This window comes from Micropterus dolomieu, linkage group LG02, assembly GCF_021292245.1.
Source record: "Micropterus dolomieu isolate WLL.071019.BEF.003 ecotype Adirondacks linkage group LG02, ASM2129224v1, whole genome shotgun sequence".
In the NCBI taxonomy this organism is placed as follows: Eukaryota; Metazoa; Chordata; class Actinopteri; order Centrarchiformes; family Centrarchidae; genus Micropterus; species Micropterus dolomieu.
This window is the reverse complement of record NC_060151.1, coordinates 8021472-8042417: the sequence shown is the minus strand read 5'-3', so window position 1 is coordinate 8042417 and position 20946 is coordinate 8021472. Positions and strand designations below refer to the sequence as shown.

Below are 20946 nucleotides of genomic sequence, written 5' to 3'. Positions count from 1 at the left end.
GTGGGGTGGCGATTCTTTGGGGGGCCGCACAGCCCTCCATGTGCTCGCCAGAGGTAGCCTGACTGCCATTAGGTACCGTGATGAGATCCTCAGACCCCTTGTGAGACCATATGCTGGTGCGGTTGGCCCTGGGTTCCTCCTAATGCTAGAGCAAGACAATGCTAGACTTCATGTGGCTGGAGTCAGCAGTTCCTGCAAGAGGAAGGCATTGATGCTGTGGACTGGCCCGCCCGTTCCCCAGACCTGAATCCAATTGAGCACATCTAGGACATCATGTCTTGCTCCATCCACCAACGCCACGTTGCACCACAGACTGTCCAGGAGTTGGCGGATGCTTTAGTCCAGGTCTGGGAGGAGATCCCTCAGGAGACCATCCGCCACCTCATCAGGAACATGCCCAGGCGTTGTAGGGAGGTCAAACAGGCACGTGGAGGCCACAAACACTACTGAGCCTCATTTTGACTTGTTTTAAGGACATTACATCAAAGTTGGATCGGCCTGTAGTGTGGTTTTCCACTTTGATTTTGAGTGTGACTCCAAATCCAGACCTCCATGGGTTGATAAATTTGATTTCCATTGATAATTTCTGTGTGATTTTGTTGTCAGCACATTCAACTATGTAAAGAAAGGAGTATTTAATGAGATTATTTCATTCATTTAGATCTAGGATGTGTTATTTTAGTGTTCCCTTTATTTTTTTGAGCAGTGTAGACGTTTCAAGTTAAAACATGGAAAGTGTATTAGTGTTTGTGAATTTTTGGCTAGTGTGCTTCAGTATGCTGCCACACATGCTGCTGCTGAAATGGTGCTGAGGACTTACAGCCGCATGTCTGAATGACCTGTTCTAATCCATATGTGCTTCAACCTCTAATGGGCTTCAGCATAGGTTTACCCTACGAGGCACTATTGAGGCACCCTGAAAAAAAGATCTATACACTGGAGCCCTGCATTTCAGCCTGAGCCTGATGGGGTGTATTTGCATGTAATAGCTCACACACAGGCATCATCGGGCCTGTATTAGGCTTCTCCTTAATATGTTTGAGACATCCATCAATTAACAGAAACTACAGAAGCTGGAGATGGTAGCCTACAACAAAGTCAGAAAGACGATTTATAACTATCACAGCGACACACAGTCTGTTTGCACGTGCAGAGATGGGGACTCAAGTCGCACTTAAGTCGCACACACAGTGACATCAGACGTGACTTGAGACTTTTCCTCAATAGTCTTCAGACTTGGTTTGGACTTGAGATGCGGGACTCGTGTGAACAGTGTTTATTTTTAGGAAACGTCTGATGAGCTTGCTGCTATTCCCTGACCCTACGTTGCAACCTACCTTCGTAACACAACTATGTATCTACGCATGGCCACACATGAGAGAGGACAACAAACACCGGCAGCAGCTGTGCCATTCATCATAAACTTTAAAATTTCAAGGCCCAAAGAAAAAAAGTGCTGAATGCAAAATAGGTTAGTAACCTGAGGTTAGTAAACATATTTAGCTCAGCACTGGCCATCTAACGTTACCTTGCTTCTTGCTTTAGCTACGACCTACAAGAGGATAACTCCGACTGTCGTTTGACTTAGACTCTAGCTCAAAGACTTGTGAGCATCTCTGACGCACATACACACAAAACACTTTCACACAATGTTATTTTCCGGGAGTATTCTGCCAATATCAGCGATGGACTGGCGACCTGTCCAGGGTGTACCCCACCTTTCGCCCGATGGCAGCTGGGATTAGCTCCAGCCCCCCACGACCCTGTACGATGGATAAGCGGTTGACGATGGATGGATGGATGGATGGATATTATGCCAATATGCCAGCTCGCTGCGCTGTATAAAAGGTACGAAGCCAGAAAGGGGGTTCAGATTTGATCTGCCTCAGAGCCGGGACATTGGTAGTAACAGCTTATGCTGCAAACCTTTCAGTATGAATGAGCTAATGTAACATATTAGTGGATATTCTTTCCTTGTTTATTGCGGGATCTCTGTGTGAAAGTGTCTGTGCTTCTGCCTGTAGCTTTAGGAGGCTGTCTCGTAGATTGTACAGCCTGTTTGTTTTTCTGCACGCTGTTACGAGCAGCGGCAGCAGCAGCATCTTATCACCATGGCCTTTGTCCTAGGCGTTAATCAATAGATTTTGTTTTCAGGGTGTCAAGGCAGTTCCTTGGCGTTTAAATCTATAGCAAAGCCAGTTAGAGTGCTACACAAGTACTCATAGATCTGGAGTTACATCCAGGTTACTGTTATTTTTTGTACTCGGACAGAGCATCAGGATGGGTTTTCTTCATCACACAACTCACCGCTGGAGAGATGTTTGAAAAGACTGTCACTATCAGTTTTCTGAGTTCCAAAGGAAGAATGAGTACAGAATATTTTCCTTGAGGATTATAAATGAGGTCCAATAAGGGTGTCAACGTTATGGTACGATAAACTGAATAATAAAATAATAATTAATAATTAAAATGAATATCCCAAATGTCTGACAATATCTTTAAGCATACATTTAAAGTAGTCTATATACAAATACATAAACAGAAGTGTATAAAACAGGTGGTTTTCCACATAAATGAGAAAAATAAACCTCAGATAAGCAATTAAAAACAGCATTTTTGCTTTACCTGCTATATCATAAACATTTATTTACTTGTTATTCAACCACTGTAACTCTCAACATCCAGCAAAATAGAAGCCAACTACCCCCATCCATTCTGACACACCGATGTAATCAATAATGCTGAGGTCTAAATAAACAGACGAGGAAGCCCAATGCAATGTTGAGGCATTTCACCCTTGCCCTATCTAAAAGGGAATCACACTTTATTTACCAACACTGACAGGTGTCTGCAGAGATAATTCAAATTAAAATTATGATTCTGTTTTGGGAACATTACAGTGCAGAGAATAAAAGGAAATGCAGGTTGCAATACTGAGAAATGTGCTTTCAGGAATTAACAAGAGTGACACGTACTTTGAAGTCTAAATTTCACACTACTGAGTGAAAGAGTAGCCCATGTCCTTTTGAAGTTTACTTGTCCAGTCTGCAACCAGCCCACATTTCATATAGGTTGTTTTCTGTGTGTCAGTGCTGGCGATAAAGAGAGTGAGCATAAAACTATTGTCTGACATCAAAGGAAGCATCAGAGGCTCAATGTGGTGACTGCTGCAGCACACTGTTAGCTGCCATTTTTTTGTGAAATGTCCTCTGGAAATGTGACAGTGAAAACATCAGCAGCACTTTGCACTGTCCTGCTGCGAGTCTGGCCTTCCTGCTGGATAACTGTCATTATTATAATAAAGGACACAGCCTGCGTTTACTTTTATAATTTACCAAAACAAATATTGTGCCATGCTGGAACAACATATGGGACTTTGCGTGTTGTCTACATGTGTTCGTGTAGTAGTAGTAGGCACATTGTTGTAAACGTAACTGGAAAACAGCTCAGAACCATACAGTCTATACTCATAACAGACACTTCTTCCTTAAAGTAGATCCTCTGATTATATTGGAGGCACATAGGAAAAAGAAGTGCATACAGACCCCCTGATTGGAGGCTCAATCAGTGATGTAATTGCTGACATTATAGTCTTATTTAATTATAGAGTGAGTGTATAGGCTTAATGGTTTGGCTTGGGTATATTGGACTTATGGCCCAACATGCATTCTGAACAGGAGCTGCTAATGGGCTGATCTGCAGCATATCATTTACAATTTTTAAAGTGTCAGCAACAACAGATGATTATATATTAGATCATTAAATTAATTGGTATAAACTCTCCCATCATAGTTGTGATTAGCTCAGATTACCAGGGAAATTAAAATAATTAAAATAATCACGATAAACAAAGAATAGATCATGAAATATAGGCCTTTTACACTGCATCCAGACTATGGTCTCCTGACCACATGTGAATGTGATTACATGATTAGGATGTCACTTGTCCTAAGGGTGCATCCCCAAAAATCCCAGGTAAACACACAATGGCTATGTATTAAGCAGAAACCGCCGAATCTCTCAGCACTCTGGCCTCACTTCGCCGTGTTTTAGCGACACAAACCTTCATTAGAGCTGTGGAGTGCCACTATGCTAGCTAATAAGTTGCTTGACCTTAGCAGAGCTCCCAATTCACTCAGCATAAGCACGTCTGTCTTGAATCCTAAAAAATACTGTAACTACCTGATATAGCCAGATATAAGAATGATGAGATGCACAGGCTGAACCTCCTGTTATAAATCATTCAGCTGCACTGAATCCATTTGTGAGAAAAGCTGTGTTTAATTTGCAATCCATAAAACTTAGCAGTACATTAAGCAGACATTATAGACAGTCCAGTACAGGGACTTCTGTGTGTTGCGTCCAATTCACCCCCTCTTACGGTATGTAATCTGACCTTATACAGTAACCTGAAACATACGGTTTTAATCTGGTACTTAAATTACATAATTACACATCAGGTACAAAATGTAGACTTTTAAAAAAGTTAATAATAAAATATAATCTAGCCATATTTCCCAAATAATGTCTCAGAAACATCCTTCATGTACTAGCATTTCATTTTGGTAAAGAGTGTTGTTAAACAGTAATGTTAAATGACACAACATGAAATGTGAAAACAGTTACAGTGTAGGCAAACAATCAGGACTCTCACTTTTACATTCCCTAATAATCCTCAGTGACAAATTTACAATGCAGAAGTAAACTAAAGAGCTTTGTGCAGATACAGAAACGGTGAATATGACCGATGACTGTGAATTAGGCTGCAGGAACACGACTGAGAGAGAGAGAGAGAGAGAGAGAGAGAGAGCGCCTCTGCTTCAATCTGAGCTTTGCGTTTGCATCTGGTCTTGTTGATGTCTGCATTTTATCATTAAGAATTCAAGACTTGAGACCAGACTTTAGTGAAAGAGAGGGTGGTTAATAACTTTTTAGTCAGAACAATCCCACCTACGGTTTTCTGATGTAAAAAACTCTTGTCATCCATCTACAGAAGACACTTGAACAACACCAGTATGTAAAAAAAGCAATTTTGAGTGGAAGGGTTTTTCACAATGTTACCTTTAGTGTACGTCTACAAACCACAAACCTCTCCCACAGTTTAGCAATCTGTTGGTTACAAGTTGTAGATTAATTGTCTTATTAATCAATGCCTGAAACACACACATTTGTTTTTGCTAATTTTTGTACAGTGTAATTGCCCTGGCATTCGCAATGTAACTTTAATGCAGCGATGGTTATGTATAAAGAATGGATTTCTTTTAGTGCATTGGAAATATAACAGGAAAATGATAGTAAATGACAAAGCAAATGATATTATAGCAGCCAATTTACAGTGCAGGTGTTAGTGCTCTTTGCAGTGTAACAATATCACGTGTTCGCCCATTATCTGTAAATTGTATATCCTGAATCTTTTAACCAGCCAAGTTTTCAGGTTAATTTCCTACCTTCCAAACGGATGTTGGTTTTAGGAAAGTATAATGAGCTGAAAACATGCAAATTAACAAAACTTCTCATATACTGATCTTAAACAAAACCGTGTTTTAACAGTAGACTGCTTTGTAACACAAAACGAGGGGAAAAGAAAAAGTCAAATAACAGCAGTATTTCTCCTCAGTTAATTCAACTCTGCATAGATTTATTTTAAGACACACACAGGTAAGAACTTATAACAGTACTATGAAGGGGAGCGAGAAGATATACTTTGCAGTGTTGCCTTCTGCTGGGGAGCTTCTCTGGGTGCCGTGTGTAGAAATCAGTAGAGGTCCTAGTGTTCAACAGTCATTCTGGGCTGTCACAGAGGCACTTTTGATGGAAAAAAGAAAAAACAAAGCCATCAGTCACATGGTAACCAGTCACTGTACTAAGATTAACATAAATGATTAGAATAAAACAGACTTAGCTTTACTTTTGAATTGAAAACTGAGGCTGCATTTATTGCAATTGAAAGCACTTCCACTTGTTCTGTCAGACTGAACTCAACTGCCAAACTGTCAATGACTGCGTTACTTATGATAGCAGAAGGGAAGCTGTCCAATCCTGTTTAAATCGTTATTATTTCTTCATTTACAAGAGCAAAACTCCAACCCTGTGCTCTAATTTGTGCTCAAAACCAGCCGAACTGAAAAAAACTCAACAGCCCTTATTATTCTGTATGTGACAAAACTTAAGCCTGCACCACGGGCTCAAAAACAGGACTCAGGGACAGGTCTGTGCCTACCCAGGGAGGTGGTACTGTATCGTGTCCGCTGCAGAGTGGCGTAGCTGGGCTTATCTGACAACAGGATGGGGTGGGCTGGAGGGGCCACTACTCCACCGTTCCTCTGAAGGGAGGCACATCTGCGAAAGGTCAGATCCAGCTTGGTCTGGATGTTACTGGAACTGTGAGCGCGCTTAATGTCTGCGGGCTCGTGATTCCCCGTCTTGCCGTTGACTAGCTGCACTTTGCAGTTATGGGTGTCACAGGTCGGGATGACGCTGGCCTTCCTCTCTTCTGGTGCCACTGTGGACAGCGTTCCATTGGAGAGGGACAGTTTGGCTAAATTACTGCTTGCCAGCTTTCCTAGTTGTCCGTGGCCATTCATACGCCTGTCTTGGCCCTTGACTGGTGACCCAGGAAGGTCTTTCTTCATGAAACCAGGTTTGAAAAAAGACAAGAGGCTGTCGTGGCTGCGACCCTCCTGTCCCCTCTGCCCCCTCCTGTCCTCAGGTTGAATGACCATCTGTAACAAGTCTTTTTGTGCCCTGGAGGTCACCCCCGTCTGGACCTTGGTCCTTCTCAAAGTGGAATCTCTGCTTGGAGGTGCACTGTGGCTGATATGACCGACTAGAATGGCCCCTCTCTGAAGCTGAAGATGGAGGTCCAGGGTCCTGCCCTGGTCCTGCCTCGTTCTCTTAGATGACCTCTGCCTCAGAGAACCATAATCCCTGGCTTTGACATTGCTGTTACTGACTCCCTGGCTCATGATTCTCTCCACACAAGGTCTGCTCTGTCCCTCTGGTAATTTGGGGGAGTAACAAGTGTCGGAACCGGGTCTGTCCGTACAACTAAGACTGCTACCGCTAGGTGAGCTGCAGTCCTGTCCTACTTCAAAGGCTCTTCCCTGGGCATTCCTTTGTGGTGGGGTGGCCACAAGTGTTATGATAGGGTCTTTGGTACATCGTGGCCGGCGCCCAGACTCCAGGTACTCCACCAGCTCTCCTGACTGCATCTGGACTGGATGTTTAATGCGGTCCTTAGAGCCAAAAGACCACCGCAATGGCAGAACCTTGCTCAGAGTCTCCTTGGGCTTAGTTGGTGATCTCATGCTTACACTCCTGCCTTGGGTCCCACGGACAAAGGGCTTGGCTTCAAACCCATCTAGAGGCAAAGACATGATACGTTAGCACTACATGCTCACCTACCACCACTAAACCTACTAAGGCCAATACATATAAAGAGTTAAATCTTCAGGATGAAATATTTCACAACTTAAGAACATTTTAATTCAATTTGATGCAAAAAAACAGACAGCTGGAGACTACTTTCATTTAACGCAACATGTAATGTAATTAAATGTAGTATTGCAATAATATAAAACTGTAAAACTACATACTATAAGGCATTGGACTTGCCAGGTAATACAGTATGATAATAATGTGGTGGTCTTATTGCTTATCAAAGAGAGATGACAATTTAAAAGTATAATAATAGTTTACATTTTTGCACTGGATTCAACTTGTCTTCACCTGGACGATGGATTCCCAGGAAATAATGCAGCATGTAATCCAACTTCACGGTTTGTAATTTAATAACAATATTTAATAGATATCAGTCTCACTGTTTACTGTTCAATCTCCTACAGCCGTACCAGAGCTTTATTTAGTTACTGCTAATGCAAACAGTCCATCTCCTTCTACTGTTAGATCACAGTGTTCAAATGGTGAAACACAGGGTGGCTTTCAATGTGAAACAGCACAGGAGACACAGTGTCACAGAGGTTAGCGCTGACTCTTTGGTCATTTTGGGATCAGTTTTAAATATTTTTGGGAGTCATGGAACCACAAGGAGCAGCCGCATGAGCTTGAGTTGTAGGCGACAGGCTGCACATGTCCAACTGAAATAACCAACTTTACTGTGTCCTGCTGTTGTGTGGGAAAACTACTAATGATGTTTGCAGCATGATTGCAGATTTGCAGATTGTGGCTGCAATTATTATTGACTGACTTGAGTTTGTTTGTTTGCACTGTAAACAGATACACCAGTTGCTCACCTGTTGTATTTTTAACAAAGTATCTGGTCAAAGAGTGTTTGCTGTACTATTAAACTGCACTTGCTGTTACAACGCCAACCATGGGTGTTGCCAGATCAACTAGGACTAACTTTAAAATACTTGTTTTGCTTGTGTTTTTTTGTATCACAACAATTAAAACATACTATACATGCTATTTTAGGTACCTACTTGTTTCCACTGTTTTGGGGGGTTCATCTCCAAACACTGGCAGCTCTGGAGACTCTGGGGCCTGTTTGGGCCCTGAAGGTCCAGGGATGGTTCCTGCTGACACCACGCTACCCCTCTTGCTGCCCCCTGCCAGCCGGACCAGCCAGTGGTCCGACGTGGATGAGCTGGTGGAACCTGCAAAACGAAAAAGAGAAGAGAACAGAGTTTGTTTTTTTTACCCCAAAACAAGCCATGGGAAGTCATAAACATGTACAGCAGAACATACTAATAGGCTTCCCTAACTGAGAGAGGATAAACGACTCCACATCCACACTGAAATCTATGTATCATCAGCATTTCCATCAATCTGTGAATACCCTCATTATGCTGTAACCATGAGATGAATGATTCTATGACTCCATAAAATGGAGACCATTGCTGGTAACAGGTCAGCTTTTCTCTCCAACCACTGGCAACCTGCATTTATTGGCTAAAAACAGTCACTGAGATTACACTGAAAATACACATGCTACTACTGAAAAGCAGCACATGAAACAATGCTGGCAGACTGAAGTAACAGTGAGGAAAATAATTGATTTGTGCAGCTGAAAATAATGATGGTGTCCAGTGTAATGATACTCCCCCAGTCCTTCCGATATTTCTATATTTTGTCGAAATGATGTAAAGCAGGCACACCTGTAGTCAGTGTAACAAGCTGCTACAGAGAATTTGAAAGGACAAACCAGTGACTGAGGAACTGGCAGACCAAGTCGGGATGGTGTTTCTTCTCTGGTAGAAAAGGATGTAGGCTCCACGTGTGCACACCTCCGCCTCTGGAACCAGCTCAACACTGCTGTCATCGTAACTGTACCACTGGCCGTCCACTGAGTTCCTACAGAAGGCTGCAATCACAACAACCGCGGAAAGAGATGAACTTTGGAGGTCTAAAGATTGCCTGCAGTTGAATGGCTTAAATAAATGATTCCAAATTACAGATCATTATTATTACTACCTTTTTTAGCCTAACCACTACCATTAATAACACTCGCCCACTTAGTGTGACTGCCCTATCTAATAATGTTCAAAATTCAAGTCAGTAGTCAAGGTGTCATTTACGACTCCTGTTTTGTTCATCCGAGACATTTAAAATTAGGTATATCCTTTCTTTATCAGATCTAGAGAATTCATTCTTGCGTTGCTATCTTTTGCTCATGCAAATACACTTAGGACTCCAGCTGATACAAAAGCTGCAGCCAGGCTGATAGGATGTGGTTCCAAAAGCTTGACTTGTCAGTAAGGATGACAAGGCCTTTACTGATCGGGCTTTTGCTGTCCGAGCCCCTCAGCAGTAAGGTTGATCTTCTTTTAAATCTCTTCTTAGAACTAATTTATGTCTTATTAATCAGTTGCAATTCTTTTATTATGACGTATGTTTTACATTTAGTTATTTATCCACTTTCTATTCTTTGTTTTACTGTAAAGCATGTTGTAACTTTGTTTTTGAAAGGTGCCCTTTCAATGTATCTTTACTACAGGTCTTTCCTCAGGCGGTGTTAGTTATTCGGACCTGTGTAATGTCCGCCGTGCATTCCTCCATGGTGGTTGCACACAGCATACAGATCGTACAGGAAGTCGGGGGGAGCCAAGTCAGGTCGTCTGGACTGTTTCCAGCCAGGCTGGAGAGGGGGCTGATGGGTGCCGTGGTTGCGGTTCACCATGTGAGGCGTCATGTCCAGGCCCGCCAGGGGAAAATGCACGAACGTGGTGAGCTTGTTCCTCCGCTCTCCCACCTGCCTGAAGCGCTTCAGGTGGAGGATGAGGATGTCCGGGAGCGTCCACAGGCTCATCTTCACCATACCCTGCTGCAGCTGCTTACAGTGGGGGCATTTCCAGGCATCATCTGGGGCAAGCTGGAAGGGGAGAGGGTGCCAAGGAGAAAAGATGGTGAAATAGACACAAAAATGCATCTCTGCCTGTTTACCAACCTGACAGAGCCACAAAAATGACTCTTCCACTCCACCTTAAGATGAACCTGAACCTCCTTTCATGTTCCACTTTATCATATTCTTGGAAACTTAAGCATGTACAACTGAACCATGGAAATTCTTAGTACTAATGAGCCTCGCTTGGAGCAGGAAATAGATAGCAGCTGTTGCTATGGCTACTAGTTATGTTCATTTTTCCCGCCTCCCTCTGATTACCATCTCAAATATTGGGCCACAATGAATCACTGAGGTTCAACAAGGTCACTCATTTAAACTTTACAGTTTAGTGCTGAAGATTTTCTTCTGCTGTTGGTGCGCATCTTTTTTCTTGTGTCAGTTTGAATTGCAAGTGAGATAATAATGCGTGTGTGTGTGTGTGTTCAGCGAGTGTATATTTTATCATATAATGTGTGAGAGAATGCCTCGTGACCTCTGGACTGGAAAAAGCGGACAAAAGATCCGATAAGTGTGATATTATGTCTTCATCTTTTATGCCTTTGAAGAATTAACAGCGGTCTCACTAATGCGCCAAATGAGTGACAGATTTGCTTCAGATGTCCCACTTACAGAAGAAATGCTACTATTGTGATTACAATATTACTGACATTATTAAGAATTAGAACAGTCTGGGATTATTGTGGGCGGTGCGGTGATGCAGTGATTAGCACTGTCGTCTCACAGCAAGAAGGTCGTGGGTTCAAACCCTGGTTGCCCTGGCCTTTCTGTGTGGAGTTTGAATGTTCTCCCTGTGTCCGTGTGGGTTTGCTCTGGCTTCCTCCCACCCTCCAACAACATGCAGGCTAGGTTGATTGGTGACCCTAAATTGTCTTTAGGTGTGGATGTGAGTGTGAGTGGTTGTAGAGCCCGATGTCAGCTGGGATTGGCTACATGAGCAGTTGATGGATGTATGCGCTTATTGTTCCATCCATCGTCAACCGCTTGTCCTGCGCAAAGGGTCACGGGGGAATTATTGTTCTTAAAATAAAAATTAAAGAATATGAATGCACACTGACAGATAAACACACAATGAATAATTTAGTGGCATCTAGCTGTGAGGTTTTGTTGCAACTAGCTGAAGGTTAAACATTATTCCAGCCAAGAGAAACAGCCAAAGGGGAAAAGGTCTGAAGAGTATAAAACAGAGAATGAAGTTATATGACCAGGCAAGGGTGAGGGCGTTTAAACGCTGGAGAAACCTCTGAGATGTGAAATTTTGGAGGTGGGGTGGGCAAGCTTCTGAGGGAGTGTGTACATGTTTGGGGACTGGAGACTGACAGGAGTGCCATCGTTGTGCCTGCAGCTCCACTGGGTGGTGACACAAGGTAACAGCAACAGCAATCTCTCAGCCTGTCACACACAATCAGCACAACAGCAGTTACTGTGGACTAAACTGTGGATAACTTTCGATTGATTTGACACAAAAAGCACTCAATGACCCCGATCTTTCTAAATTCAAGGAATGTTTCCTCACTCAGACTCAATCTCCACCAAAACTGTATTCACAAGCTATTTTAAAAACTGTTAAATTTGCGCACAAAACCTCTCATAACACAAAATTACAGAAAAATTAGATGCTGTTTTTGCAACATTATGATAAATCTAAAGAAAGAAAAATCAATTATCCACTCATTGGGCATCATTTCCTTCCTTTATGAAAGACTTGTGAGGAAAGTGGGACAGACAGGACATAAGGACGACATACTGTGCGCTGTCAATGAGAATGCGTGGCCAAAATAATAAATAAAAGCTACATATTGTAATGCTACTGCTAGTTAGTGTTTTTTCAGGTCACTGTGTACTAAGTGACAACTATTTCTCGTTGACAGACAAATTTCATCAAGTGTTCTGGTACAAAAGTTGATTCTGAGATGTATATGTAGTGTTGTTGTTGCATTTTGGATGTAAGATTAACCACTGAGCTGCGCTGCATGTTGGTAAAGGAACTGTAATACACTCTTGGTGCCAAGGTTCTTTTATACACTTGTTACTTTCTGTAGTGCATTAACAATGATAAAAAACTAAATTTGCAGCGTAGTCTCTTCAAATTTCAGAAGAGTTTTCTATTAGAAATTGATTGTGGTCCGGTCAGGTTGGGGTGATAAATAACCAGTTAGGCATTATGATTTTTCAGAAATGTGTGCTAAAAAACAATGTTACTGTCCCAGCAATGTTGATTTTTGCTCATCTCTACCAAAAAACTGATTGCTATTGTACCTTCTTTGTTATATGGGCTGACAGTTGGGCTTGTGGGTGTGTGTGCTGGTGTTGATCTTGACCAACTGTTCTTATTTTTATGTTTTTTTTTTCTTTTAGTATAATCAACCTTTATCCCATTGGGCAAAATCTGTATGTATTATTTATAGCTTAATCCCTATATCTTTTTAGGGTGACTTATTACCACCAGTCCAGGGACAGCAGATGCAAAATAGCCTTTTGGCTTATTCAGGCACATGCATTTACAGTTTCTCACAGAAGTGAGTACACGCCTCACATTTGTGTAAATATTTGACTATATCTTTTCATGTGACAACACTGAAGAAATGACACTTTGCTAGAATGTAGTGGTGTGTGACCTCTGACATATAGCAATTGTAAGTCGCTTTGGAAAAAAGTGTCAACTAAATGATAAATTATGATTTGTTTATAATTTATTATTTATCTTGGTAACATATCCAAGCTTCAATTAACTAAATAGCTTATATATTCTTGAATGTTTCATGACTTCCTTTTCAAACTGTGCATCCATTGTTTACATTGTATGCATAAATTTACAACTATTACACCGTTCCTATTCTAAATCTGAGTATGGCTCAAAGTAAAATGTCTTATGAATAGTTATAAGCTGCTGCAGAATAGTAAAAACTATGACAACTAAACTGTGTGAAATAAAATGACAAACGGCATCTTATTTTAGTCCCATCACCACTGCCTGCTTACTCTCAAGAAACATAGACAACAACAGTATGATTATGGCATTAGGTAGGTTTGATTAGGGAGGAATTCAAGAGGCTCACTGTCAGGACACATGGCTCTTAATGGAGCAACTTGTTGGTGCAAGTATCCACTGATAACAGACTGACTACCTGTTCCTCTTTGGTGTAGAGCTGGAAGCACTCATCCAAGGTGCAACTGTACTGTTGGACGTGCTGCTGCTGCTGATTCCTCACGCTCTCTGCATCCTTTACCACCTCCTCCTGAATGTTACCAAACAGGCTGTGGACCAGGACATGAAGAGGCGGATATAGAAAACATGCTTTAATAGAGAAAAATGCTAGAATAAACAGGAGGTGTTCTGTAATAGATAACAAACTGACCAGTCTTTGATTCTGTGTTCCCACTCAATGATGAGCTTCACATGTGGAGGTCCCCCTGAGCCGCAGAGCTTCAGAACTCTAAAAGACATAAAGGTGAAAGTTCATCCAGTGTAGAGGAAGGAGCATCACTGACTCCTCCATTAACCTGTTTTACTTTGCTTTTTGAAATTTGCTCTTTTATTTACAGCCTTATTAGAATAATTTGAGTTTGCTTGTATTAAGGCTTTTTAACCACTAGGTGCCAGCATTACCACAGTGAGGCATGAATGGATTGATATATGAGCTCAGACACAGACATGACAAGTTAAAATTTTAAATGGTAACATTGGATGATAATTCACCAATGTCTGAGCGCAGGTACAGGTCCCTGAGGTGCAGAGGGACTCGCTTTGGCAAAAGCCTGGTACCTGCAGCCACAGCAGCCCTAAACAAGGTGACTCACTGAGGGAGCTACAAATCTTGTTCTCATGTTGTTTTGTCTGTCATCGTTGTGTTGTTGATGTGTGTCTTCCCTGTGATGTACAGTACTGTATACTAACTACTGTATACTACTTTATTCTCCATTGATTTCATTATGCACACACCGTTCCCACAGTTCACAGCTGAGCTTCAACACATCAAAAGAAAATTGACCAAATTATCCTTTCCCTAAAAAGGTTCGTAGCTTTTTCCAGGGTCCTCGATCTCTTCCCACAGTCTTCAGTAGATCACATTGTTAGAAGTGGTTGAAAGCTCAAGAAAAAGCTAATAAATGGATCTTGAGTTAATTAAGAGAGTTCATTATATTGTCAAACAAAGTTAAGGAATGAAAAACAAGCATAGCTCAAACACCCTTTCAAAGAAATCTCTGTTGATATAAAGAGAAAGAACAGGAATATATCAAAAGGCCTCTTGCCTATAAAATATTGTTTTCACTGAACTGTGATATAAGTTACGTTTCACTTGACTATCATTAGAGACTAAATCTACAGCTATGCTAGCAGCTCTCAAACGTGTTTTGGCACAGCGGTGCTTTGAGCTAAATGCTAGAATCAACATGCTCACAATAACATGACTGAATATTTTTTTTATGTTTATGTAAAATGTATATCCAGTTTATATTAGGACAAAAAAACAAGCAAACAAACAGGCTCACAATGACAATGTTACCATGCTTACCTTCTTAGTTTAGCATGCTAATATTTGCTAATTAGCGCTGAACACCGTGAGTACACAACCTATGAGGCTGGCGGGAATATTATTAGTTTTGCAAGTATTTGGTCCCAAACCAAAGGATTGGACAAATTTCAACCTTGACTTGATGGTGAGCTAGATGAAAAGTTAAGGGATCACCAACGTCAAAATGTCCGGCAATCCATCTCACAGTTGCTGAGACAATTCAGTGTGGAGTGACCAACAGACATCCACAGAGCAATTCTGCTAGCATGGCTAAAAATAAGCAAACTGTAACAAGCCACTTGGTAAGTACATACTAGAGATTACGTTGGTTGAGGTTGCTGCTTAGGAACTGAAGAAGCCTCTTGGATGAGAGGTGGAACATCTTCGAGCAACCTCAACTCTGTAAACCAGTTTACAGAGGCTGGTAGGCGTGAACAAAGTAGACTAAAACACTTGCACTAGTACATTCTTGCACTGTTTGATGTGGGTTGACTCGGGAACAGAGCACATTTCTGAATCATTAGAGTTCAAACACTATCATTAAATTAGTTTCTAGGATACAGTGTGCTGCACATTTGCGTTACAAAAGATTTCAAAAGCATTTGCCCCCATTGGCACCATTCAACGAATGAATGAACATTTCTTAGCAACTACACAAATGGAAGTCCTTTTAGTACCTTGCCAAAAGGCCCCTTTGAAACAGCAGTTCATTTCTGCAAGGGAAAGCCATCAGACATGCATTTGTGAATAAGGAATAAAATGTCAGTCCATGCTGTAAAATCAGGTCTAACCTTTACAGTTGGTATGGTATACATAAGAAGAAGATGAAAAACTAAACACCAGTTTCAGGACAGCTGTATAGACTGTGCAAATCATCACAAAAATAAAAGGCTGTACTTTACACGTGTTTTTTTGTCAATATGTCTTCAGTAACTGGCTGCCTGCCTAGAGTTATAAACACTATTAGATTAGAGCACATTTAAATTAAATTAGAACTGATTACATTAGATCAAATGGGAATGAGCCTGTGGGAACATTGGGTCATTTCAGCATTGGAAGTTTTGACCATAACTACCACAAAATAACACATTTAGAAAAATCTAATAATCCTCTAGTGTAATAATAGACGAATGTAGTGTTCACACAGCCAGTCAGCTCAAATGATAAAAGTCTGTGTGCTTGCAGTTTTTGCACCTAGAGAAATATACGTTTTTTTGCATGAATGGTTATTCACTTTTATTTGGCCTAAAAGGCTTAAAGGCTTTAATGCAATCAACAGTCCCCCAAACTGCAGAAAAAAAGCTGATAAAAGTTAAGAAATGCCAATTATACATATGGTGAGCTCTGGAGATGGAGGAGCAAATCAATTAACACATCTGGAACAGCAGGACTTGTGTTTTGAGACCATGAGAGCCAGCTCATGCTGATCAGCTGTGTGTGTGTGTGTGCGTGTGTGTCTGACATCCATGACGTGAATTAGCTTGATGTTTCATGCGTTTCCGACACCCTCACCTGTCGACGGCAGGGTGGTAGAGTGGCCGCCCATCTTGAGGTGAAAGGTAGCTGTAAAATGCCGATCCTCCCACTACACGGATGTTGAACAGAACTCTGGTATTCTGAAAGAAGGGCACAGTAATGATACTGTAAAGCCACGGACATGCCATTAGGGTATGTTGATTTTCATAACAAGAGTATAAACAGCAATACAACACAACATTTTCAGGACTTCAAGCTTCCAAATGAAGCCTCACAGCTTTACTACTAACTAAGAATGTTACGATGTTGGACTCGGCAGTGGTTGAATCCCTATAGATACTGGTAACTCTGCAACTTAACTGGGCTGACAAAAAGGTACCTACATAAACCATTTAAAACTTTACTGTAGTGAATGGGAGTAAATCAATGTCATTATTATTGTAAATGCACACACTGTAAGTCACATATGCATATATTACAATTTGTAGCCACAAAACATGATCTACAAATAGATTCATAATCCACAAACAAACTCTCTATGGTCCACAAATTTGAATGAGTGCTTTTGTCTGTTTTTATCTCAGATTTATTTGCCATGCTAGGGGCATTGGCTCTATGAAAGGCAACATTGGCTGTTTGGTTGGTCAGCTACTTCCAGGCTGAAGTATCTCTTTATTGCCATTAAATTTTGTACAGACATTCATGGTCTCCAGAGGATGAAGCTGACCTTTGTTATCACTTGACTTCTCCCCTAGCACTAGAATGAGATAGACATTTGAGGATTTTAGTGAAATGTCACAATAACTATTTGATCAATTTACATGAATATTCGTGTTCCTCTCAGGATAAATTTTGATCACTTTGGTGGACATTTCATCTCGTGCCATCAGATTTATGATCAAAATACCTGCAAAACTATTTCCCATCAGCCTCAACTGTACATTGTGTTTAGTGCTATTTAGCAATTGTTAGCATGCTAACACACTAAACTGAGATGGTGAACATGTTAAACATTATCATTGTGTGCATGTTAGAACAGCATGCTGACGTTAGCGTTTAGCTCAAAGCACCATAGTGTGTAAGTACAGCCTCACTGAGTGGCTAGCATGGCTGTGGACTATTAAGTCTTGTTAAGACATAAAATGAGCACTGCCACCAAACACAGATTCACCACAGCAACTTATAAGAAATGTTTCTGCTTCTAGTTTTGTGGTGTTATTTACCCATTGTGGTTCTGCATAACTATGATGAGATGGTTTCATTATAGCAAAATGAGACACATGGCTCAGGATTTTGAAGAAGCAGCAATATTTCTCATGACTTCTGCTGTGATCAGTCAATATGACTGTTCAGTTTGGAGATTTCTGGCCACAAACGTGAGCTGAAACTGTTTTATGAATCCAACGTGTGTGTGCGAAAGAAGATTACCATAGTTAGGTTACACATGGTTTGTGTAAGTAGATATGTCCCTTTTGATCAAAGCAGATATTGTGCAGTTTTCTAGACAGCAGATCAAGGTGTTTGGTACAGACTCTGGCTCATCTGCACAATTATTTTTTTCAGGCTAGGTTCAGCTGTTTTTTTGTACTGTCAACAATCTTCATCTTCCCATCATACAACCTGGTAGGTCCAATAGGACTTCTGGCGTCATCTTATTATCAAAAGATAAAACAGGTTAAGTGAGTGGTCTTTCTCACACTTTGTGTCTCCCATGATCAAAGGCAGTGACCGAGGATTGTTCTATTAATCGTTCTATGCGGCACTCACAATATGGCCAAAAGCTTCCGTATTTCTGTGGAAGGCCTGAGTCTTGGCAAATGAAATGTCATTAACACATAATGACAAAAATCTGTTTACGGCCAACACTGTTGGAATTTGACTTAGATTTCCTGTGTTGACATTTTAGTTATGTTGCTGGCACATGTTATTTGGAGTCTTGTTTGTCTACTCATACTTGGGCTGTTGAAAACTATTTAAAACTGCTGAACTGAGTTTTTATAAACACGGACGTATTCTCAGGGTTATATTTAACAACTTTGCTGTGAACAGGCTAAAGCAACAAAAAGACGGGAGAAGAAGAAGAAAGTGGGCCATCATGAAATATAGGCCAAGACCTGCACCTGACATTTTGAGCTCACAGCAGTTCAGCTTGAATCAACATGTAGCAACACAGAGTGCAGAGTTAAAGTTTTGTTTGCATTCAAAGTTTTATCTTACAGAAAAATTAATAACAAATAGAACAAAAAAAAAAGATAACCACAGATAATCTGACTACTCTTTCATATTCTCAACTGGACTGAAAAGCCAGAATTGAGAGGAAAAAAGACAACAACAAATACAAGACTAATATCCTCTTCTCCTTCTTCAAAGCATGCTTATATTACTCTGAGATCTACCTTGGATTGTAGGTGCTTTAGGAATGAAGGAGCACTTTGCAAAAATGAAATTGGTCTCCTCTTGTTCCCGTGAAATTTAGTGTGTAGCTGCTGGCGGAGCTCAAACACAACCACCCACCACCCAGTCCTGTGAGGAAAGCTTGAACCAGCAGGAAGGATCTTTCTGATGACTAGGAGCACACCAAAGCAGACAACAATATTGATATGCTGAACACATGAACCCACTGGTATGCATAACCCTTAGGGGAAGATACACTACACTTCTGAATTACTCACATATGCAATATAGGCCTATTTAAAGTATCAGTATCACAATTGCCAGTCCGCTGCTGAGATACTGCAGCAGAACTACTTGATGTCCAAGGAACATTTTGGTCTCATGTCCTGATTTTGAGTACACATGCAGGGCCGTGTAACTAAGACTATATTATCTTCAGCTTTTCAGCATCATGTGTTTATAGACACTGCAGGCAACACTCCCTGTGGTGTTTCAGTGCCGTGTGTTGCTTTTCCAGAGAACTCATCAACTTTTCTGTGTGTTCATTTTCAATCTGCTGTATATAAAAAAACTGTAATGCTAGATGACAAGTGTAAACTCAAGATACAATTTCTTGTCATTACAGACTTGCCTGGGCTTACTGTGAGTTCCAGTGAAAGGCTTGTGTGTACATGTGAAGACCACCCAAAGAGTCAGACCAATTCGAGCCTCTTGGAAATTGGATTTTTTCCCCCTAAACTTTGTTTCAAAAAACGGGGGGAGATTTCTTTAATGTGATGTATGATATATACCCCACACCATCCAAAGGTGTTGTATTTGCAAAGCTACTTACTTTTTTAACAAGAGGATTCACCAACATCACCACCATTCTACACGCGCACTAACCCCTCATCCAAACAGCGATTTTCTAATCCTAGTTTGTCTTAGCTTTACAGCAGGCCTAGTTTTGGATTTCTCCACATGTTGAAGCAGGATGCCTGGGCCAGTAAGAATGATATGATAATGAAAAAGTACAAGGACCTGATTAAAAGGACAGACTGCAAAGGGATGCGTGTTTGTCTCTTAAGCTGCAAATGTTAGCATGTCCAGCCAACTAGCTTAATACTTCCAGTGTTAACTCAGTGTCACTTCGGAGGCCAGGGGCATTTCATAGCCTACTACATTAGTTTGTGAGGGTAGAGGTTACAATATAAAAAGCCACATTCACAGCTAGCACATCCACTGTGTATTATTTCCCCACTGCATGGAACCCGGTCCCGAACGTTACTTTATCACAGTGTATGCTAACATTAGCAGTTCAGTCCTGCTCTTTATTGGATTGTGACGTTTAAACTCTTGCAACCTCAGCAAAACCTGTTATCTGTGATAGTGTTATGTCCATAAACGTTCAAACAATTAAGCACGAATTTAAGTAGCTAAACACAGATGGTAGAATTAAAAAAAAACGTCTAATCTCGCAGTTTTCCTACTCATACTTAATACTAGGACTAAATAACTGCTGTTTATTTCCATGTAGCCATAGCTAAGAGACCCTTATTCAATGCTGGAAACATTGTTAGCTTTGCTAAATAAATACAGCTAACAACAGTCCTCATTTCAGCCAACAAAACTGACAGTTGCCGGGTAGAAATTAGAAGATACTTTTGTCTACCTCTGTCTAAAATTCAAGGACCATTACACAAATTACTGTAAATCTGACACTGTTATCGTGAGATAGAACACAGATCTTGACATGTGAAGCAACAGTAACTTATAGGACTGCATGGGACAAAAATAACAGCAAAATATTGTGCATGTTTGTGTTTATGTAACAGAAGCCCGATGGCTGTGCAGTGAGTAAACCTCACTCCCCGATGCCTTAAAAGACGCACTTGTGACCGACACTAGTGCCCATGCGTTTTGGCCTCCTCATTAACTCGTCCACCTCCAGTACCCAAGGTCGCCGGTCGAGTCAGGACCGTGCAGTGGTACAAACTCGGGGAGAACCGTTACATGTACATGTTTATTTTCCACCAAGTAGAGGCAGAGAAATATGTGAGAGTAACACCAGAAACCAGTCGGTGTAAACACATTATTTGTTGTGTGTGAGTGAGAAAAAAACCCCCAAGCATCTGAAATCTGACAGCTGAGAAGAGGAGGAGAAAACCTGTGAAAATTAATTTCAGCATTCTATCGGAGGAGTGCATGAGCATGAGGGCT

General features: G+C 41.1%; 1 protein-coding gene across 2 annotated transcripts in view; it reads right to left on the bottom strand.

Moving 5' to 3' along the window:
- Positions 1–4261: 4261 nt before the first annotated feature.
- The window catches only part of usp43b (ubiquitin specific peptidase 43b), a 74973-nt gene continuing 58288 nt past the window's right edge, over positions 4262–20946 (bottom strand). The window contains exons 9-16 of one of the 2 annotated variants that reach the window (XM_046072422.1): positions 16390–16493; positions 13720–13797; positions 13489–13618; positions 9988–10330; positions 9164–9322; positions 8442–8615; positions 6221–7360; positions 4262–5805 (exon numbers count right to left, since the gene is read on the bottom strand). In XM_046072422.1, coding sequence (XP_045928378.1) covers positions 5795–5805; positions 6221–7360; positions 8442–8615; positions 9164–9322; positions 9988–10330; positions 13489–13618; positions 13720–13797; positions 16390–16493 — 2139 coding nt within the window. In that variant the 3' untranslated portion in view covers positions 4262–5794. Of the gene's footprint in view, positions 5806–5886; positions 7361–8441; positions 8616–9163; positions 9323–9987; positions 10331–13488; positions 13619–13719; positions 13798–16389; positions 16494–20946 lie in introns of those variants that run through there. The other variant, XM_046072415.1, reaches the window with a different exon arrangement.